The sequence below is a fragment of the Podarcis gaigeae genome (genome assembly GCF_964106915.1).
Source record: "Podarcis gaigeae genome assembly, chromosome: 4".
Classification (NCBI taxonomy): Eukaryota; Metazoa; Chordata; class Lepidosauria; order Squamata; family Lacertidae; genus Podarcis; species Podarcis gaigeae.
In genome coordinates, this window is record NC_139677.1 from 52,264,957 (window position 1) to 52,288,282 (window position 23,326).

The 23,326-nt window shown below is 41.9% G+C and overlaps 1 protein-coding gene across 2 annotated transcripts in view; it reads left to right on the plus strand.

The window, feature by feature from the left end:
- PRDM15 (PR/SET domain 15) overlaps positions 1–23,326 on the plus strand; it is a 37,526-nt gene that overhangs the window by 6,411 nt on the left and 7,789 nt on the right. For both annotated transcript variants that reach the window (XM_083734747.1, XM_083734748.1), the window contains exons 3-19: positions 2,970–3,063; positions 4,871–5,024; positions 5,793–6,045; positions 6,357–6,476; positions 7,752–7,976; positions 9,277–9,412; positions 10,571–10,749; positions 12,731–12,825; positions 13,180–13,267; positions 14,005–14,172; positions 15,040–15,134; positions 16,520–16,651; positions 17,408–17,542; positions 18,750–18,913; positions 20,265–20,344; positions 21,182–21,301; positions 22,767–22,898. In XM_083734747.1, the coding sequence (XP_083590873.1) occupies positions 2,970–3,063; positions 4,871–5,024; positions 5,793–6,045; positions 6,357–6,476; positions 7,752–7,976; positions 9,277–9,412; positions 10,571–10,749; positions 12,731–12,825; positions 13,180–13,267; positions 14,005–14,172; positions 15,040–15,134; positions 16,520–16,651; positions 17,408–17,542; positions 18,750–18,913; positions 20,265–20,344; positions 21,182–21,301; positions 22,767–22,898 (2,370 nt within the window). The remainder of the gene's footprint in view (positions 1–2,969; positions 3,064–4,870; positions 5,025–5,792; positions 6,046–6,356; positions 6,477–7,751; positions 7,977–9,276; positions 9,413–10,570; positions 10,750–12,730; positions 12,826–13,179; positions 13,268–14,004; positions 14,173–15,039; positions 15,135–16,519; positions 16,652–17,407; positions 17,543–18,749; positions 18,914–20,264; positions 20,345–21,181; positions 21,302–22,766; positions 22,899–23,326) is intronic.

Sequence of the window (23,326 nt, forward strand, 5' to 3'; positions counted from 1 at the left end):
ACATAGAACACAACTACTTTATAATATGATGATGGGAAACCAGAAAGTATGAAACAATGCAGATACATAAGAACTTGAATCATTCCCAAACTAATGGTAAACACATCTTCTCTAGCACTGTGTTTGAACAGTGATTCTAACTCACAACTAGGATTGTCCTCAGTATCATTTGATGTTCTTGCTGTCATTTTGAAAAGATACCTATCCATATTCTGCAAATAATAAAAATTATTTTGATACTATACTATAGTGAAATGTTTAATTTTTTTTTTTTATTGTCCTTGCCACCCTTTCCTGCCACACCAGTTTGGGGCACCACAACCTTTCAGAACCGCTGCCATAAATGCATGGGCCCAGATTGCACTGTGGATTTACAGATTTTATCTGAGATATCAGCTGTTGAATCTGGGCATGCACACACTGAATTTTACATGTGAACACCCTTTCAAACAGTATGCCTGGGCATTGGTGTCTGGTGATATCAAAGGTCTGATAAGTGCACTTGTTTGGCATGGGGTAAAAGGTGTGTTTTGTTCCCCACTACAAGGTAAAGTTATTATAAGGGATTGAAGATGCACCAGAGAGGAGTGTGGAGAAGTTTGAGAGGCATGTGCTTGGAAAATGCAATTTTTTTTGCAGTTCTGTGAGAAGCTTCTGAATAACCCTTAGTAGGATTTCTTGTTCTCTGTGGGATTCTTCCTCTCATGGCTAGAATTTAAGTGGTGGGGTGGGGGTGGTACTTAATTTATAGCAACTGACATCACAGACATTCGTAGCTTCAAGCAGTCTCGTTTTACAAACCAAACAATTTGTTTTGTTTCATTATTTTGCTGTCTGTGTTTTTTTTTCTTCATGCACCATCGCAATAAATAAATACTGAAGGGTTAGAACAGCACTAATAGCTTTGCAGATGCCCCCAAGGCATAAAAGTGCATGCAAGAGTGCTGTTTAGTTGTGATGACTCTGCAGTGCTGACAGCTGTGGTGCTTTTTTACCAGCAAGCTAAGCCGATACTACTAAAAAAATACAGGATGACTTGTAGCAGGACTACAGGAGACATCATTAGAGAGCAAAATAGTGAGTTTCAGTAGTGTTGGTTTGAAAGCAGAAGACCAGGGATTGGAAACCATGCTCTGTTTGTGAGGCTACCTTTGAGGTTGGTCAGGAGGCTCCAGCTGGTGCAGAATGTAGCAGCTTGGGAGCATACTACTGCCAGCATATAACGCCTTGCCTGTGGGGTTTGCACTGACTGCCAAGTTCAAGGTGTTGGCATATACCATGCAGGGCCAGGTTATATACCCAGTGGGACACTGTGGTTGGTAGGAAACCACTCTTACAAGTTCCAAGGATCTCAGAAGCCTGCACCACTGTAACTCGGAGCAGGGCTTTCAATGCGCTTTTCCAGCTAGATGAATGGATCTCTGCCATGGGTGCCTGTTTTGCCCCAACCCCCCATATAGCTGATCTTTTAAAATCTGTATTTTGTGCATTGCCTCAAGACCTGTGCATGGAGGATAATTAATAAATAAGCTCTCTGTAGGCTGTGTTGGTGCAGGTCTAACATTTGAATGAGTGAAAGGTAAGGTTGGAAGCAACCTTCCTTGGCACAAAAGACAATTAGAGGTGATGTTGGACTTGCTTTCTGACTAAGATCCAAAGAAAAGACATGAAAGCTGAGCCACGGCTTTAAAAGAAGATTAGGCAGGTGCATGGAGGACAAGGCTATCAGAGACTACTCTACGCAATGCCTTTGTTCTACATCCACTGTGGAGAACAGTTGCTGGAACCCAGAAGTTTGGAGAATGCTGCTGCACCTAATTCCTGCTTGCAGACTTTCCGCGGGCATCTGGTTGGCCACTGTGAGAAAAAGGATGCTGGACTAGAGGGGCTTGATCCAACAGGGCTCTTTTTATTACATTATATTTGGCTTAGCATGTTATTCAGGCATGCATAAGCTCTCTCATAGGACAATGAGGAAACTGCCTTGTACCGCGCAAGACCATTCTTCCGTAAACTTGGTGACTTCAGCAGTTCCCTAGGATCTCAGACTTAACTGGAGATGCCAGGGCTTGAACTTTTGCATATAAAGCATGTGCGCTGCTCCCTCCCCAACTAGGAGGGGAGGAATAAAGCAGCTGTGAGGAGGGAAGCCTGCACACTCACGTTGTGTCCTGCTCATGTTGTGTCCTGCCCACTGTTGTTTACAGGCATGGGGCTCTTCAAAATAAGGATCTGGGTTCATCTGAAGCTCAGTAGATGGAGCTTTTTTATTCTGAAGTTCTCTCCCTGCGTACAACCACAGCCAGGCTAGTGTTCTTTATCCCCGAATTCGCCCTGCCAGTCTGTGCAAGTCCTGGGCCTGTGCTTAGAACAGGGCGTTCTGAAAAGCATGGCCTGGATGATGGAATGGATCTACTATTACAAAAAAAGGGAGAAGAGGCTATGGCTGTAAACAAAGCTCACTCCTAGAGATGTTTGCTTCTTCTGTGGAGGCTCGGAAAATGGTGATGCCTCTTGGTTCCTGGAATAGCCTTTGCTCTGAACACTGAAGAGACATAACTTGAGGTAAATTGAGCTGGAATGGTTACAAAACAGTCTGGTGAAAGGTGTTTGTGTAACATCCAGAAGAAAGCAGCTTTGCACGCATTGATTCAGAGAATATGAATATTATTTTCCAGCCAGAATCGGTTATACCAAGTGTTGCTTCCCCTTCCTTGACTGATAAAACTATAATTGTTAGACATTTATTCAAAGCCTATTTTCTTTGGGAATTTTTGCAGGTGCTGTTATAGTCTGATAACACAAGTGCCATTTTATTCCTTATTTATCCCTGGGATGAGTTGAACTATACTATTGATTCAAACAAGTACGTGGCTGCCGGGTAATTGAATATCACAGTTGTTGGAGTACACTGTGAAGCTGCTTGGCTTTCTCCATGGCTACCTGCTTTTTCTTTTGTCTGCTTTCAGGGTGTGAAGATTGCAATCAGCATCATGATTCCGAATGTCCAGAACTGGGCCCAGTGGTGATGGTGAAAGACTCCTTTGTGCTAAGTCGAGCAAGGTAAGCCAACTCTTGCCTTGTTGCCTTGCTTAATTTTAAAGTAAATGAAGCCAGATTGCCAATGCAAAAGGGAGTCTTCTGTTCTCACTTATTTTGCTTCTAGTGTTACATTTTGAACTAGGAATGCTCCCAGTCTTGGAGAACTCACATGCATGTAACTTTAAATGTCTCCCAAACAATTCTAAGCTGAAAGATCTCATTCTGGAGTGTTTTCAGCAGCAGCCAGGGCAGAGTATTATGGCTAGATCATCCTTTTTAACCTTTGCCTTTTCTTATATGTAGATGACAGCTTCCTGGCATTTATCGCAGTGAGGGAGAAAAGCAAGGCTAATCACATCTGTGTCAGGGGAGCATGTGGATTGTACAATGTGAACGACACAAAAACGGAATTTACAGACGACTCAGTTTAGTTGTACCTAAGTCATTGTGCAAGCAGAACGACTACCCTGCAAATCTCCTCTGGGGATTCCTTCAACCCTCCAGAGCAGATTTGGGGGTGCTCGGGGGGGGGGGTGCTGCTGAGGAAGGAGAGAGGGAGAGAGGGAATTCCATTGAAGTCATTGCATGAGTGCAGAGAGTTCAGTTGGATACAACCCTTTCTTCTAAGTGGACTAGCCTTGTTTGGAAGCATGAGAAGCAGAGAGAATCCCTTTTGTAGGCAAAGGACACAATACTGGGATGCCAGATCGGTTTTCTCCTCAGTCATTGGTGATGTTAATAAATTGTCAATAAAAACAGCAACTTGAGGTGAAGATCTTCTTAGGTAGCCTAAGCATCTTCAGTTGCACTTCTCTTAATTATTAGTATTACTTATGCTATTTATAGCATGCCTCAGTGTAACATGGTATGCATTTTATACCATAAAACCTGAGACTCAGGCTCATTTCAGAGTTTAGATTTCCTACATGGAAATAACTTCAGTGTAGGTGAAAGTGGCTGTAGATCTGCACAGGGTTTTCATATCTTTTCCCATATGGAAGTGTTTGCTGAGGAGGGACTCTGTCATCAAGCACATGCATTGAATGCAGAAGGTCCCGGGTTCAGTTCCTGGCATTTTCCATTAAAAGGAACAAGTAGCAGGTGATGGGATAGGCCTCTGCCTGAATAGCCTGCCTATCAGAGAAGGCAACATTTGTCATAATGGACAAATGTTCATAAGGTCGCTACCTATGTTTTTATAGAAAAAATAATTTTTGAAATGGTCCTGAGGAATTGCTGATTACCACTTATTAGAGAGCTGTTGAAGCCATTCATAGGCAATTACTGACACTCATACTATATAACAGTGTGGAAGGTTGTGTCGTTTTTCTTTATTTCAATTACTCTGTCAATGTAGAAGGTTTATACAGAAAATTTATCCCTTGAAATTGATAATTTTGTCACTGAGGAGAGAGGACTCGGGGCCCATCCAGATTTTCTTTCACACCACAATTTCCAGGCAAAGATCCGTGCTTTAAAGCTCCATGTCTGAGTGGGGTTTTCCCCTCCCTCCTGGTGCTTTCTGTGGGGAAACTGCATTTTACTGCTGAATTGGTGCAAATGGCAGTCTATGTAAATTGCCATTGGTTCCAATTTAATGGTAAAATGTGGGTTTCCCCACAGAAAGTGTCATAACAACAACAAAAAGACCACTTGAACACAGAGGGTTAAAGCCTGGGTCTGTGCCTAAAAAAATGGCACAGATGGAAGTCTGGATGAGGCCTCAGCTCTTCCCTGTGGATGCCAGGGCTGATTATTTTCTTCTGTGGATGCTGGAAGATCTTTTGTAGAGTCAACTCATTTATGTGTCAAAATATTCATTTCTTAGATCATCCCTTCCCTCCAACCTGGAGATCAGGCAAGTTGAAGATGGGATTGAAGGCATTTTTGCAGTAACACAGCTGGTGAAGCGTACCCAGTTTGGCCCCTTTGAATCAAAGAGAGTTACCAAACTGGAAAAGGAGCCAGCATTTCCATTAAAGGTACAATGACACTGTTTGGGTTGGTGATAATATGAAGGCACTAAGAAATGGAGCAACCAGGCTCTACCATTGTCTGAATGTGTATTTGCTTCATTTGGTTCTTTTTTTAGTTAGCCAGTTCATTCATTAATCATTCTCTGCTTGTCTGCCCCCCCCCCCCCTCTCTCTCTCACACACACACACAGAGTAGCCTTTTCAGTACCAATAGCTAATGCTATAGTGTTTTTGTTTGTATGGCCTGCAGAAATCTTCTGGTTTTAGTTCCATCTGTTAACTTTCAACACGTGCAGTCAGGCAAACGAGATGTGCTGGTGTTGACAGTCCTCATATGGGGGAAGAGGAAGCAAAAAATATGGAGTGGACCTGATCCTAGCAGGGCTTGCTTTTTGTACCAAATTGGAAAGGCTCAAAATACTATCCCGGGTGGCACAGCAACAGTTGGGAGTGCACTGTAAGACTCCTGATTGTTCCTTTGCAGCCGCGAATTTATGCACCCCACACATTGACGGGGAAGGTTTGCGTTCACCTTGCCTGTATCTGTGAAGTCAGGGGTATGAAATAAAAGTCAGACCAGTTCATAATATTACATTACCACAGTAGCATGGAAGCCAGATTCTTCCTCTCATGCCGTTACAGTAATGTAATGCAGGGACCACATGGGCAGCTCATGCTATGGTAACAAAAATGCATCCTTGTCCACGGCTATTTATTTATTAGTTGATCATTACTGCAAAGTTTGCATTCCCTCTTTGCATGGGTGTCTATTAGGTTTTTCAGAAGGATGGACCTCTAGTGTATTTTGATACATCTAATGAAGATGATTGCAACTGGATGATGATGGTGAGGCCAGCCAACCAATACGAACACCAGAACCTCTCTGCCTTCCAGCATGATAATGACATTTACTTCACTACATCCCGGGACATCCCACCAGGCACTGAGTTACGAGTGTGGTATGCCGCTTTCTACGCCAAAAAAATGGAAAAGCCCGTTCTAAAGCAAGTTTCTAGCATTGCCAATGGTACGTTGGGTTGCTTCATGGATGGCTGGCGGGTAGTTTTTTTAACTATCCCAAAAAAATGTTCCCACTTTCTCTGTGGGGCTTATTTCATGCAAACATCTCCCTCACATGAAAAGAAATTGATAGAATCTATGTCCTGATTCGTATTATTTGTTACACGTAATGGAATGCTTCCTCCGATTGATACTTTCTACTTTTAAATATAAAACAGCTTCTAAGAATCTTAAGTTTCAGCAGAGGCACACCAGGCATTGTAACAGCAATGTGGTTAGAAGGAAAATAAACTAATGCAAACATTATTTCTCTGACAGACATTTGTTTAGTAGTGATGGAATGTGACCAAGAAGAAAACAAAATTACTTCAAAGCCTCCCTGTTCCAGTGGCGCTTATTCTCTCAAAAAATTAAAATTCCCCCGTTCTAAACTTTCAGGTATGGAAACACTTCAGTTCTTGTTGTGTGAACACTATAGAGCCAAATCACCTGTTAGAGCTGAGCTTTCCAAACTTTCCATGCTGCTGACCTGCTTTTTAGACATGCATCATTTTGTGACACAGTAATTCAGTTTTACTAGCAAACTGAATGTTAAACTAACCCCTTTCCAGCCCCGGGAGGAGTGTGGGGAGAGTTCACACAACACACGTACACACTGCAGCCAACACACTAATGTGTCATGACACACAGTTGGGAAAGCTCTGTATTAGAGAAAAATCTGATGGCATATGATAGGGTTTGAGGTGGAACTGATCTCTGATGGGTATTGAAGGAAAGGTTTAAGCCTGATATTTTGAATGTCTAGACCGGGGTTGGGTGGGTGAAATGGGGGCTGTGGCCTTCCAAATGTTACTGCACCACATTTCCCATCACCCCTGATGACTGGCCATGCTGCCTGGAGCTCGTGGAAGATAGGGTTACTAACAACATCCAGAGAACCACAGGCTTCCCATCCCTAGTCTAAAGCTTGCCGCTCAGTTTGTTTAAGATACTAAGCCCCTAATTTTTGTTTGTTGTGATATAGTGAGCTCTCTAGAAAGTAGTGAGCCTCTGAAGCAGAGTCCAGCCAGTTGCCATTTTAGAGCAGAGGTGGGAAACCAGTGGTCCTCTATATGTTGTCTGGCTCCATTTCCCCATCCATGTGTCAGTGTTTTTGAAAGCTTTCCAAGAATCCCAGCTGCTGATGAGCAAAAGGGAGGCACTGTTAAGATCCACAACTCCACAGGTGTAATTTTTAAAGGTTTAATGTGCTTACAGCTACAGTAGTTTGGCTTGTGTTTTCTAAAGAGAACATTTGAGAAGTTCATTTCTTTGCCTCTTATCTTTAGACAGGGGTGGGTAACCTCGGGCCCAGGGACCACATGTGGCCCTCCAGAGCTCTCTGCCTGGCCCCTGGGTCTCTCCTCAGGTCACACCTTTTGAAGACCTGCTTTAGCCACTCATCATCTGCTTTTGACTGGCAGGAATTTGACCCTGAACGGTGATAATCCTCCCAGTTGAAAGCACTATTGAAATGAAGGTACTATGGCATGATGGTCTGCTTTCCTCAAAAAGGGTCAAAGATCACCAGTTTTGTCACAACTTTGTACAGAGGTTGTGTTTGGAATATTGTTAACTTTAGGTGGCATTAAATTTAAATGAAGGGAAGGCCCTTTACTTCTAATGTTCAGCCATGCCCGTATATTTTTTTGTCTCATCGCTCTTCCCTTGCAGAGCATCGCCGGAGTCACGTGGAGCAAGCCAAAGGAGCTCCACAGAGCAACGAAAAAGATGCAGTTGCTGAAAAGGTTATGGAGGCCTCCCCTGCAGACCAGCCCGTAGCCCGTGAAAGTGCCAACACCGCAGTGGAAGGGAAAAGAAAAGCACGAAGGGGCAGGAAGCCCAAAGTGGCAAGACCAGAAACTCCCATTGTGATTGTGGACAATAAAGACTCTTCTGGTGAGCTCAGAAACTACTAAAAGTAGCTATCAGTGATACTTCATTTCATACCCTAAATCAGGGGTGGGGAAAACTTTTCACCCAGTGGGCCAGATGGTCATGTTCGCCTCCCCCCTCCCCCCCGGACGAGCTTGACAGGTAGACCTAGCTGCCCACCTGTCATGCTGCCCACCTGTCATGCGAATCCAGTCACAGTAGCATCTGGTGAGCTTTTTGCCTGCAGGATGCCCTTCAAAGTGCTACCCCCCCCAATTCATATGGGGCTTTATAGGCTGATTGGTGGCATCTGCAAATACCCTTGCAGCTGAGGCAAGTTTTTACCTGTCCTATATCTGACATCATCTATGATATGGGTGGGCATGACGTGGCCAAAATAGCCTCACAGGTGGGTCTAACTAGGCCAATGGGCCACTGATACCCTAGGCCACTGATGTCCCATTAAACTTTAATTAGTTTAATGTAAATGCCCAGTGCGCTTCCATCGTCACAAGTCCCACTACAGCAGAGCATTTCGCGCAGCAGTTTAAGAAGGGCAGGAGAGGCAGTATTTCTTTCAAAGAGGAGTCTTGGAGCAAGCGGTTTGGAACTCAAAGATAAGGTTTATTTACAAAAACAAAAAAAACCCCGGCGACGAACCACACATATCAGCAAATACGCCCAAAAGGGGAGAAGGGGAGAACAAACACACGGGAGACTATTTATACAAACTCATGTTCCTGGAAGCCTAATGACCTCCAGCTGCTCAGTGATTAGAGCGTTTCTGCTACCTTTTAACCCTTAGCAACAACTGATGACCAAACTTGGCCCTCCAGCTGTTTTGGGACTACAGTTCCCATCATCCCTCGCCACTGGTCCTGTTAGCTAGGGATGATGGGAGTTGCAGTCCAAAAACAGCTGGAGGGCCAAGTTTGGCCAACACTGCCCTAAGCGAATTACTTTGCATGACCAACTTCTTTGTTTTACGGGCAGAGGGCATGAAGAAGCTGAATTTTCCATTTTATGACATATTTGCATTGGGGAACTAAATTTATTAAGAAGTGGTGTATCACAGCACGTGAGCTTATTGAATTGCCTTGTACTGAGCCGTCTAGTCTGGTATTACCTTCTCTGTCTAACTCTGGCTCACTGAGGCAGGTGTGGGAAACTTGATTTTCCAGATGTGGCCGAACTGTTGCCCTAGTCATTGTCTTTGGCTTAACTAGGGTGTGCATGAACCATTAAGCTCAGTATCTTGTATGGCTGTATATTTAGGGTTCATAACTGAGTGGCCTTCCTTGATAACAATGAATTCATTTGACAGAGGAACATGTTGCTGAAATTATAACGGAGATTCCACCTGATGACGTAGCTCTTCCTCCTACAGAAGAAGCAAGGTTTATGGAGGTGGTGTTAGCAAAGATACCCAGTTCTGCAAACAGTAGGAATTCTATAGCGAAGTAAGTCACTCCAGAAAAGGCAAATGCTAAAATGTTCTGTTTCCTCATTATAAAGGACCACTACATATTCAATATTTTAATATGATAGGGGTATGAAAGATTCGGAGGTTGGGGACGGGACACAATGCAGTGTTGAATCTAGTTTTACTTTTCCATTTGAATCTAATCTTGATCTTCCATGAAAGGAAAGGCTCCTTCTGTTTGTAGACGTGACTCAAATTCAGCAGGAATTCCAGCTAGAGGAGGGTTTGGTGATTTTCTCTATCTTCTCTCTAGCCATCCCTTCCCTCCCATACTGTTCTAAAGGTTTCACAACCGTTTGGAGTAGATTTTCAGAAGGTATATGGGGTTAAAGAACAAAATAGGAATCCTAACCATACGTGACCTTCCACTCTCAGCAATTCTGATCCCACCGGAAAACCTTTATTATCTCAGACGTAATGAAACATGAAGCATTTCAGATTTTAAAAAGTGATCATTTGCAATAACATAAGCAGACCGAAACTCTGCTTATTTGAGGGAAAAATATGAAGTCCAATTCGGTCAGTGAAACTTATACCCTAACAATGATACCATACTTTTTCTTGTATATGACTAGGCTTTATTGTTACTAAAAATAATGTTAAAAAGCAGGGGGGGTAGTCTTATACATGGGGCAATCTTCACCCATTTTCTTAATTTTGAATCCCCCCAAATAGGGAACGTCTTATACACGGTGGCATCTTATACACAGAAAAATATGGTAATTGGTTTTATTTTAGATAATTCCCTTGAGCAAATGTACATAGTGGTAGTTCATATGGGGATAGGTGGTCCTTGAGGTATTTCAGTCCTGAGACAATATTGCTTCTAGGGTGCATATGGCAGATCATCTCTTTGAAAGAGTCCCCATGGAAAGCTAACACGGCAGAGAGGAGCTTTGCGTGTAGGGAACTCCTGCTATAGGATGCTTCCAACCAACGTAATTGAAGTGCTGGCCAGTGAGAGGACTATGCCAGCACCCTGTCCTGTTCCAAAGGGTTGCTCATAAATGAATCTTACAGTATGCTGACTGTACGAGAAGAGATACAATAAATAGTAAGAGGACGCTGAGATGGTGTTTGCACAGAGCGGTGAACTGCTTCGTTGTCACCTGCCTCTTTCTTTCCAATCGAGCAGGTTTTCTCACCATCAAAGCTCCATGTCCCTCAAGAGGAGCTTGCTCCTGTCCAGCCGACATGGGATGCGGCGCAAGATGATCAAGCAACTTGGGGAACACAAGCGCGTCTATCAGTGTAACATCTGCAGCAAGATGTTCCAGAACAGCAGCAATCTCAGCAGGCACATCCGCTCTCACGGTGGGTTCAGGTGGGATCACCTGGTTTTGTTTTCAGAGCTCCCACAACTCATTGGAAGAGAACTCTTCAATCTAGCAGAAAAACAAAATTAAAAGAAGTTTCATATGATGGGACATTGAAGCAGTACCTAAGAAGAAGGGCTGCAGATTTTCACCCATTAGGGTAGCAGTTTAGTGAGATAGTTTTCCAAAGCCTAGGGGAATCTCCCATCCCTTGAAACATGTAAGCCAGAAAGGATGGATCAGAAAAGATGACTAAGGGCAGTTAATATTACACAAAAATTGTAATGGTTTTCGTTTGATGTGTCTTTCTTCAAGGAAACACTTCTTTTGCAGCGATCCGGTGTTTAAACTTCAGTTTAGCATTGATGGAGTGATTTGAGATACTGCAACAGAAGATAGGTGCAAGTCATGTTCAGTAGTGCACAAAACATAACTGATGACTCAGCTGCTTCACCCATGTTGCAGTTTTGGTGGTGGTTCATCCTCCAGATGTGCCATTATCATTATAATGCTGTACCATTCACCCACAGCTGGTTTTACGCCAGCAGGGCTGCTCCCCATCCATGGGCTACTGTGTCAAATTAGAAACATGGGTGGAAATTGACAAACAACTTCAGTTAGTATGAAGTGATGCTTGACCAAGCAGCTGTGATAACAACTGATGCAATGCATTCTACATCCTTGATATATATAAATGTTTGGTGCCCCCCCCCATCCCCAATAAGGGGACATGTAAAAATGAGCCAGTGTCATGTGGTTACAGTGTTGGATTCTAGGATGTGGGAGATTCTAGGATGTGGGTATTCAAATTCCCATTCAGCTGTGAAGCTCACTGGGCAATATTGGGCCAGTCATTAACTTTCAGCTTAGCTTATTTTACAGGATTGTGAGGATAAAATAGGGAGGAAAACCATGTACAACATCTTGAGCTCCTTGGAGAAAAAATGGGACATAAATGTAATAATGAACACATAAATAGAAGTGCCTTATGTTACATTTTTAACATCTAGCCTACAATCCTGTACATGTCTGCTCAGAAGTAAGCCCCAGTGAGCACACAGAGTGTTTTAATGATTGCAGCCTCTGTATTCGTGAAATTCCTATCTTTTTCTTTTTTGGGTAATACGTTTTTCTTTAAAATGTATAATTCTGAAGTAGTTATATTTCCCCTAGTTCCTTTGAAAAAGAGTTGCCTGACCCAAAATGTCGTAGTTATATTTAAAGTATCATTTATTAAATTAAATGTACATATGAACAGGTGGTATTTGATGAAGGTTTACTCAGAGTAGACACATCAGAATTAATGGACCTAATTTAGTTGTGTTCACTAATTTCCATGGGTCTCATCTGAGAAAAACTTAGTTGACCACCAGTTGGAGTTCCAAAAGTTTTGGAACGTATGGTATCACTTCCTCTCTCTGCAAATTCTTTGCTAAGCCCCTTTGCTGCCAAATCTTTCCATAATATCTGAAGTTGCTTCATAAGTTACATTTGTATGCAGGAACTGATTCATAGGCAGAATGCCCATGAGTAGTGCCCAGAGAAAGAACAGGCCCATATGTAGATTTTCAGGAATACATTAGGCTTTTAAAAACCATATACAGTATGATGTGCATGCGTTTTGTATTCAGTCATTGGTTCCTATAGCATATTAATTGTCCCTGGAGCCCTATCTGCATAGGATATTGTGCTAAATGTTCATTTATCTTTTCCAGGTTTTTGGGTGTGTTTTTTTAAACTTCAGTGATATAAGTGATCTAGCACTTTTCTTCTCTATTAAGCCTGAAATAGTACTAAACACTATCATTTTTCCTACTGGGAGCAGCCCAGATGCAAATTTGGGACTGCGTGATAGCTATTTGATCCCAAGTTAACTGAATATTTGATACATTTTATTTTAGTGCTGCTAGGTATTCCTGAATTTTTCTAGTTGGATAAGCAGGTGACTGAACTCTGATTTGTTGTGCTTAATCCCTTAGGTGACAAATTGTTTAAGTGTGAAGAATGTGCCAAGCTTTTCAGTCGAAAAGAGAGTTTGAAGCAGCATGTTTCATACAAGCACAGTAGGAATGAGGTTTGTATGGGTCTCCATCAGCAAGCCGTTGTAGGATGAAAGTGGGTTACACACCATGGTAGGCAGGCAAGGTCTGCAGATCTCAGAATGGGCCTTCTCCTACCTGTAGTTATTTTGTTTGTAGAAAAATCTGGTGCCTTTACTTGTGCAAAAGCTTAAGAGCCTCAGAAATTACCATAGAAACCTCTCCTATAATTTATCAGTGTTTAAATTTTCTGGGGGTTTTTTGTGAGAGGGGTGACAGCTCCATTGAGGAAACAAATCAAAGAAAATACTTTTTGAAAAGTATGAACTTCATATGTTTGGACATATTTATTGTGATTCCTTTTCTGTTTTCCACTTTTTAATCCTCAGGTTGACAATGAATACAGGTACAAGTGTGCTACATGTGAAAAAGCTTTTCGGATAGAGAGTGCGTTAGAATTCCACAACTGCAGAACAGGTATGATAATCAAACCACGTTACCTAAGTCACATGAAATGGTCTGGAATTGTATTTATCTAGTAAGGAGGGAGCAGTAGAAGTTATCTGGACGTTCCGTTTTTATTACTTATGCAGACAAAACTATAAACTGCTTTTAAAATACCTGGTATGCATAAAATAACATTAAAAAACTATCAATAACGTGCAGATAAAATCAGCATAACGAGCGACGTTGAGGATTGGATTCTTCTGCATGTAAGACAGATGTTCTACCACTGAACTGCAACGCTTCCCATAATCACCATCAAATGCGTGTGCAGGATGGAGTGCTGTATCCGTACAGTATCCAAATTATTGTAGGGAATCACTAGGCTGATCCACCACACTGGCCCACCAAGGTGGCTCAGCACAGAACCATCTACATTGATAAGCATCAATTATTTGGTAATAACCAAGTGGTGTCGCAACTGGCAGGCCAGATACCATCTCCCATACTCGCTTCACTCAGAAAGCTATTGCTGGTGGCATCAACACAGGCCACAGCAGACACTCTCACAGCAATGCCCTCCTTTTGGAGACAAGGGCTTGTGTTTAAAATGGGCAGTGTAGGATTAGACGAGAGGAAGCTGCTTGTTGGTTTTCAGAGATGGCCCCTGCTTGAGTTGTGCAGCTGGATTCCACGGCTTATTCTTAGAAACAACTAAATGGTTTTAAAAACTGCTTTTATGAAATCCGTCCTTCCCCTTTTTCATGCAGACGACAAGACCTTTCAGTGTGAGATGTGCTTCAGGTTTTTTTCCACAAACAGCAACCTCTCCAAACACAAAAAGAAACACGGGGACAAGAAATTTGCTTGCGAGATCTGCAACAAGTTGTTTTACCGGAAGGATGTCATGTTAGATCACCAGAGGAGGCACTTGGAAGGTAAGTACATTTGTGATGGATCTTCTTCCTGGACCTTTAATAATTTTTCCCTTTCGCCTATGGTAATCATTTAAAAATTCGACGGATGGCACACTAAGGCTGGTTCTTTTCTTCATTCGTGGTAATGCATCACTGGAATTGTGGGTGAGAAGGCTTTGAACCATCCAAGTGTAGCTATTTGTCTGACAGGTATGATCTAAATTGTTCATTATTCAGGATGCGATTTAAGGGCTATTCACAATGACCCCTTTTTTACATGGAAAACTCTGGTATGTCCTTAAGTTGCATCTAGATAGCTGAACCACCATTGTGCTTGCAGTGGAAATACAGGGTTCTAGTATAGGACTACAACCAGGAAACCCGGGTTCAGATTCCCAGTCAACCAAAATACTCACTGCTTGACCTTGGGCCAGTCCCTTTCTTAGCCTAACCTGCCTATCAGGATTGTTGTGAGAATAAAACAGCAGAGGTCTTATTTGCTTATTTGTTTACACTCCGCCTCTTTCCCTGATGGGACTGAAGGCAGCTCACAGATTAAAAAAAACCCAAGAACTGCTAAAAACATAGAAGAAGGTAGGATTGTTTTCGCCTCTTTGATCTCCCTGAAGGAAAAAAATGGGATACAGATGCAACAAATAAATAAAATAGATGGCATGCATGAGACACAAATCATTGCACAACCAAGGTGCTACCTCTCAGCCCAATATCCATGTTTATGTGCAAACCTAAAATTAAGCAGCACTTCTTACTGACAGGATGTCATTTCCATGCACTGCTGTATTGATTATGGTGTGCATTATTCATAAAAGTAGGAAGCATGGTTTATTCGTTGTTTGTTCTTTTTTTGGTGGGAACTGTTATCTTAAGGAGTGAGGCGTGTGAAAAGAGAGGACTTTGAGCACAGCACAGAGAACATGGTTCGGTACAAGAAAGAACCTTCTGGTTGCCCTGTTTGTGGAAAGGTAGGATTTTCCATTGACTTACATTCGTGGAACTTTTGTTTCAAACCACAGGCATACTCACATGCATTTATTTATTTATTTTGTCGTGCTTTTAACACACAACAATTCAGAACGTGTTCTGGATGAGTTCCCAAAATCCATACAACTATGGCAAACTTTTCCAGTCTGTGTAACTGACATGAGGTTAGCAGAGACGGCAAAGTCCACACAGATTACAGTGGTACCTTGGGTTACGAACAGCCCTGCTTACGAATGCTTCGGGTTACAAACTCCACAAGTGTCCTGGGTTGCGAACTTTGCCCCGGGATACGAGCGCAATCCACTTCCAGGGCCGTGGCAGGTTAAGACCTCGGGTTAGGAATGGACATCCGGAACAAATTAAGTTCGTAACCTGAGGTACCACTGTAATGTTGCACAAGCAACTTGGTGACCTTCTTTCCTTTTTCTTGGATGCTTTTTGATGGGTGATAGTTGAGAGAGAAGCAAAGCAGGAGAAGCTTCCACGTGAGCATTGTCCCAGTGGTCTTCTGACAGCCACGGTCAAAGTATCGTGGGAAATTGTCTCGTTAAGTTCCATAGGATGAGCTCCCCGCCCCTCAGCAAGTGGAATGGTGTGTTGCTATTTAAGAAGCTCCAGCCCATAGTCTCCTTGGGCATGCAGAACTAGATATGCAGTGCTTGGGTTCTAACCTGTGGCTTGTTCAGCCATCCATTCATTGGTATTATGACCTTATTTGGTCAACTGCTGGCTATTAAGAGCTTTGTCGTTAAGTTGGATGTCATTACTATGGAATGGAAGTAACCCTCCTTCCCATGCCAGTGAAAAAAGTGTGGGACCCAGAGTTGAGATATGTGCAGTTCAATTCTGTACATGTTTATTTGGGTGTAAGTCCTAATTAGTTCATAGGATTACTCTGCTAGAATCAAGTCCCTGGTAAGAGACATCCTCAAGATATGGTCTTAGTGCAAGGCTGCCGTGTCCTCGCCTCAACCCTGTTCTGCGTTACTTCATAATATTAAAAGGGAAATTAATGGTCATCGTAAGGTTGTTATGAAAACAATCATAATAAAATGCTGCACAGTGCAATGCACATTAAAAGTGTTGTGAAAATGACAAAAAATAGGAAAACAGATTTAATAAAATCTTAAACTTTGAATATAAGGATTTGGAAAATGAAATTATAGAGATCAACTGGAAAACTTTGTGAGTAGTTCTGTATTAGAATTCAAAGTTTAATTGTTGGGCAGTTCTCGAGCTGGTTTAAATTCTAATCTTCAGTAATGTCACCTAACTTTAGTTCAAAGTATGAACCAAGGGTATTTTAGATCTTTCACACGTGACAGGAAAACAGAATTTGCCTGCTAACATCTTTCTTCCCCTTTAGATATTTTCATGTAGGAGCAATATGAACAAGCACCTCCTGACCCATGGAGATAAGAAATACACCTGTGAGATTTGTGGCCGCAAGTTCTTCAGAGTAGATGTGCTCAGAGATCATATTCATGTTCATTTTAAGGTACAATGTTTAACAACCTTGACAGCGCTCAGTGTGATGTGATTCAGAACTGGAGCTGTGTAGGGTTACGAAGAAGCTACCAAGGAGAACTGGGAAACCATTAAAAACAGGAGGAACAGTGGTTTAGCAAGCAATAAAGGCTGAAGGCCAATTTGAAAATCATGAGACCAACCATGTGGCGTTGGTTGCTTCAGGTTTCCTTAAGACTGAATTATGAGCCATATAATATATTAAGCAGTAATATTCCAATTTAAAGATGTTGCTACAAGTATGCAATAACGTTTAGAATCGGAAAGGAGCTCAGTAGCGGACCGGGGGGAAGGGGCCATTTTTTTCCTATCCTCTGTCAATTCAATACGACTAAGGCATGAAGAATAGTTAGCATCTGTTGTTGAAAGAGGAAGCATCATTGAGGAGAAAGCATGCAAAAGATTCAGCGAATGTCATACCTTAGCAGATTTAGTTTTTGAAAGGTTTGGTTTTTGACACTTAACAGGCAGCAAGGTATAAGCAAGAAGGTGATATATTTCACTATTTATTGATTTTGCACAAAGCTCAGTCATCTGAAAAGAGGCAATAGAACAACAAGCCATAATTCGGATAGTTCTGGTTGTTATTAATGTAAATTCAGCTGAGAAGCAAGTGAGGCTATTGTTTTTTCCTTGTTTCAGAGGACTTAATAGAGACACGATGGCTGTGTCTGCTTAGTTTTTTGGGACAGACAACATTTTGAGTTTGCACTTCCACTCTGTACAGGACATAGCAATCATGGATGACCACCAGAGAGAAGAGTTCATTGGCAAAATCGGAATATCTTCTGAGGAGAATGATGAAAACTCAGACGGAAGTGTGGATTCTGAGCCTCACAAGTATAGCTGCAAAAGGTGCCAGGTAGTTTTACTCCTTTCAAACATTTTGCGTTGGGAATGGGGTGGGAGAGTTGGGTTGCTAAAAGAAATGTCGAAAATAGTGAAAAGATGTTCAGCTACGTTCCCTGACCCAGAAATCTGTGTCTTTTCTGGTGTGTTTGTGTATATGGAGCTCTTGCACATGCAGGCAGTAGCATTCATTTCAGCGGCAGCAGGAGAGCTGAACATACACTTGAACATGTGCTGCCTCGGTTGAAATAAACAAGGTAGATGTTGCAAACTGGAAAGCTCCATTTGGGTATTAACAGCCTTCCTGTAAGAAATCACAGGGACAGCTGTGTGTGGAGGCCGATTGAGAGACAGCTAATCAATGGCTTTAACCCACAAGTATGGGCAGAAGAGAGAAATTCTTCTCTTATTCACACAGTATCTGTTATTCAAATACATTTAATTTCAGGCAATGTTAGTTAAGCACTTTAAAAAGAAAAAAAGAAAGTAGTTTTCATCACTGTAAGGATATCATGATTTCGCTTTTTTAAAAAAATACTGCTCTATCTTTCTTCATTGCTATGCTAAGAAGTCCTGTCTGTTTACATGTAAAATGTGAGATAGGCCACTGCCCCTTCATGCCTGTTTTGTATAAACAGGAGCTGTCTGGTTGATTGTGGAAGAAAGGTGGCTGAAATTGTTAATATTAGTCTGGTTTCCAGCTCACCTCTTCCACAGAGGTTTGTGTGAAATTTTGCTGAAACAAGCATCCATTTTCCTTTACATACCCTTTATTGATAATTCTAGAAGTCCATAGCTAACAAATTGGCTGGCTAAATAAAATCTTATTCCATTGCCTGCTCTGCACCTTTCCTTCAGTGTCTTTGGATCTGCAATCTTTGCCCCTTTATAGCTTCCCTATCTCCCAGGTGCAGACTTTAGCTATCTCCTGCATGACCTATTAATCCCAGCCAAACTAGCAATAGTGCCTTCCTTTACAGAAATTGGGCTGAAAACAACTTTTACTCCCTTAGAAACCAAAGATCCTGGGCCATCATATAAACCGCACCAAACAGTGGTATAGTCTTCAGTGCCACATGCAGAAATCAACACAGATATTGTGTCTGATTATTAGCTAGCCTTGTCGTTTATTTCAATGCTGCATTAGCTTGTGGTTACTATTTCCAAAGGTTGTCCACCTCTCCCCAGTGTGGTGCATTCACTGTTGTTTCATTCTTCAGTTGACGTTTGGCCGAGGAAAAGAGTACCTGAAACACATTATGGAAGTTCACAAGGAGAAAGGCTATGGCTGTAGCATCTGCAACAGACGCTTTGCCTTGAAGGCAACTTACCATGCGCACATGGTCATTCATCGGGAGAACCTGCCAGACCCCAATGTGCAGAAGTAAGGAGATAAGTCTGACAAAACTAAATCAAGGATGCAGTCTTGCCAGATGGGCATGGGAAAAATACATTGACTTTAGTGGAACCTACACATGAATTAGAGGCAGGATTGCAAGCAGAGAATGATTTCTTAGCAATGGTTGTGGAGCCTTAGCAAAGAAGATCAGTCAGAGACAGGCCCGAGGGAAATGATGGACTGTGACAGTGGCTACTTAAAATGTGTTTACCTTGCAAAAGTAACTGAATAGTTTTGCACATGTGCTCCTGTTTCCCCTTCTCTATCCTGTGGAGAGAGTGCAGTTTTGAAGTGTGATGCACTCCCAGGTTAATAATGACCATGGCAGCAAAAGAAAATGGGAAATACTTGAATGTAATTAGTGAAAGAATATTACATGTGTGGAAGCACAATGTTCTGCTTCAGACAAGGTTTGTGTGTGTGGCAAGGGGTGGGAGATGAGGGATAGTGTTTCCAGGGTACATATGTCAACTTGACCATACTTTGGATTTGCCCCGGTTTATACCATACAGCAAGAAGCTGCAAAGAAAAAGCCCAGCTCAAGAAACTGCTAAGACAGTGGGCATTGCATGGACTTAGCACTAAAGCAAAGTTTAGCATTAAGATGAGACACAGAAGGGAATAATATAAAAGCTTTCAATTATGTTTTGGACTGGGTGACATAGCAAACTGGCCAAACCCAGATCAACTGCTGCTATTCTTAACTATGGTTTGCTGTAACAAGCCAACTTCAAGTCACAATTTAAGAAGCTGACTTCTTAATACAATTTAGTGTTGGGATATAATGCTATAGTGTGGTTAGTCTTAAATGGAAGCTGCTGATCTCCTTCTTGCTGATTCACAATAGTGAGAGAGCATGCAAGCCCAAGGCTGACTGTCTTTGTAACACTAAACCGAAGTATGATGTCCAAATCAAGCCACTGTAGTTTTAAAAAGAAAAGAAAAGAAGGTATAATGCTATTTAAATATTTCTAGATGGATAAGTCAATACAGTATTTTTTATATACTTACAAGAAAAGTTTTTTAAAAACTGTAAAGCCATGCATAACATTAAAAATCCTAAGCACTTGTAACATATTACAAGTGTTCACTTGTAATGCACAGAAATTTTAAAATCGGTATTCCTGAACCCATGAGCTAATGCATGGACTATTGTCTAGCTAGAGAGACAAATATAGCTTGGTTTTCTACATCCCTCAAAAGTGTAGTGTTACTCTATTAATGAACTGTTTCAAATAATTTTGTCCTTCAAATAAAAGTACACCTTTGAGTTCATAGATTTTCAATTAATTAGAAAAAAAGGATGTCTCTAGCTGATTTTTATTTCCTATTTTAGATATATCCATCCATGTGAAATCTGTGGAAGGATTTTTAACAGCATAGGGAATTTAGAACGGCATAAACTTATTCATACAGGTAGACTCATTTTATTACTGTTCTTTTAATAACAAATATTTTCCTGTGCTGTTTTTTTAATTTTGTAATTGAATCCTATTTGTCGGGAACGTAGATTGTGTTGGGTTAATTCTGTTCTGAGAAAACTCTGCACTAAAAATTGACCCAAAATAGCTTTTTTCTTTTGAGGGTGAGGAGATGGCGGGGACGATTCATCAGCATACAGAAAGTGTCCGTCATTACATTAGCTGCAGCTCATGAAGTCTATAGAACCAATGCAATTTGCTGAGCATTGTACAGTCCATTGTGCTTTGGATGCATCTTCTCATATTCCCCTGGCCTCTCTTTTTTGACTCTGTGCACTTGCTGTCTATCTGACAAGGGGGAGTGATGAGCCTGCTAGTGCTTATCATTGAAACACACAGCTCTGCCTTGCAGGTAGACAAGTCAAATGGGATGTTCTTTCTCGTTAGGAGAGGACATATTTCTCATTCAGTTCTGTAGCCCCAAGACTCAGTGCAATTCAGTGCATCTCTAATTTTGTAATTTGCCTCAGTCATCCTGTTCATAGCTTCCCTCCCCCATCTGTCTTTCGTCCCCTCTCCTTCTGCTTCCTTGTTGCCTCTTTGATTTGCATCTTCTTTCCACAACTCTTTTTTTAGAGGTTCCTTTACAACTTTTCCATGTATCTTTTCTCCGTTTCTATCTCGTTCCACATCAGTTCGTAAAACCCTTTTATTTTGAGAGTGGGAGGGACGACTGCCGAAAGGGTTGACTTCATTTTTACCTGTATGCAAAACCTAACGTTCCCCACCCCAGTCCCCTTCAAATAACAATTGGTTTTGTTTTATTTTTAAGGTGTGAAAAATCATGCCTGTGAGCAGTGCGGTAAGTCATTTGCAAGGAAGGACATGCTGAAAGAGCACATGAGAGTCCATGATAATATTCGAGAATATCTGTGCGCGGAATGCGGCAAAGGTATGAAATGTCCCTTTTATATCCCTAAGTAAATGGTCCGTGGTAAAAAAATTGGTTATTTCAGAATATGAATCTACCTTGATAATCAGAGTGATTCCTTACAAATGACTGGAATCATTCTTTTTACGTTTATACTGTAGTGATCAGGAATCTGGGGTGCTTAATGTTTGTTTAATTTTTCATGAGAAGTTGCTCTGTCGCAAAGCACATCTCATTACTGAGTCTTCCATATGCGTGCCCGGCTGATGTGGCACTGCAGGACTGTGGGTACTGTACTGGCTTTTTCTTCATTGGTTGTGAACATGCTTCATTAAGGATGTGAACGCTATACTGAGCCAGACCATTGCTCTGCCTAGCCCAGTATTTTCTACAATCACTGCCTTGCAGCAATTTTCCGGTGTTTAATGTAGAGGACACTGCCAGCTGTATATGTGGAAATGCCAGAGAACAGAACCTGGGATCTTTTCTGCACAAACCTGACACTCACAAATCAGGCATGTTATAACTGCACCTAAGATGCAGCAGGAAATTTACTCCTTATAGGAGTACTGGGTGTGGGTTCAAATCCCCACCCAGCTGTGAAACGTACTGGGCAAGTCACTGTCTCTTAACCTACCCTACCCTACAGGGTGGTTGTGCGGACTGAAGGGAGCTGGGGGACTCTTCCCACTGTCCTGAATTTTGTGGAGGCAGCGTAGGATACAAATGTAGTTATTAATAATAATGACAGAATTGGTTGTGAATAAGAGGCTTAAGTGTCTTTAAGACTTATTGCAGAGGAAGTCCCGTTGATTTTGTTGGATCTTGTTTCCAAGTGTTTCAATTAATCAGTGAATAATTTAAAATATTTGCATCCCACCCCATCCTACATGCAGGATGGTTTTAAATTCTCACTTAAAAAAAAACCCCACCTGTATCGATGCCGCCTTATTTAAAACACCTGTAACTTCCCAGTATTTGCATGCTTGTGTTTTCTACAGCTGCTTGCTCTGCAAGCCCCTTCCTGCTATAACACATGTTGTCTGGATGGCACGATTCAGTGTGTGAACGTTCCTGCCTTGCAGCGGTGGGATTAAACAGGACAGCCTTTTGCCCTCTTGCCATTCTGTGGTGGTTTTCCACTTCACTTGAACTCCAAGAGCCGCCTTAAACATTGTGAATTACTTCTTAGGCTTTTCAAAGACAGCAGCTGAGTGAATAGGATTCTTTAAATAAACTGGCACGCACGTGCATGCTGAGCCTCAGCATTCCCAATAAAGAGCCTTTCAGAGATCTTTCATTGCCCTTTTTCATGGGTCTCTTGAAGCTTTTGGGTGAATTGTTTTCTGAAACAGACCCAGGCGTTCTCTTTAAGTTTCCTTAGAGGTGGCCATTGGCTTGGAACATTCTTATGCAGAGTCTCTCAAGCAGAGGGTGTTGAAAGGGCTTCCCCACCATGTTTAAACCTTGACTTTATCCATTACAGGCATGAAAACAAAACACGCCTTGCGGCACCACATGAAGCTTCACAAAGGGATAAAGGAGTATGAATGCATGGAGTGTCATCGGAAGTTTGCACAGAAAGTCAACATGCTGAAGCACTACAAAAGGCACACAGGTGAGCACCACGGAGAGGAGGAACTCCACAGCCCTTGCACAGGGCAAGATAAATTGCCTGAGAGTCAATGGGGCCTACAGACCTGCTGCTCTGTAATACAGTAGTGATGTCAGTTACTTCTTACAGCACCAGTCTAATGCATGTGTCCCCAGGAGTAAGTAGCTACAGCTGCATTTGAAGGATGTTTCTTGCTGCTAAAGAAGAGTGTGTCAGGTTGCAGTTTTACTTGCCCCTAGACCCTTTATCAAATTTCCAGGTCTCTGTGGAGGGTGTGCAAATGTGTATTACAGGCACACATATAGATGTTGACTGAGGTTAATACCATTAGGCCTTTTTTTAAAAAAAAAACAACACAAAATATACCCAGGTAATTTTGTCCATAGCTATTTATGGTTAATATAGCTAGGAAGCTAGAGGAAGATGCCTGC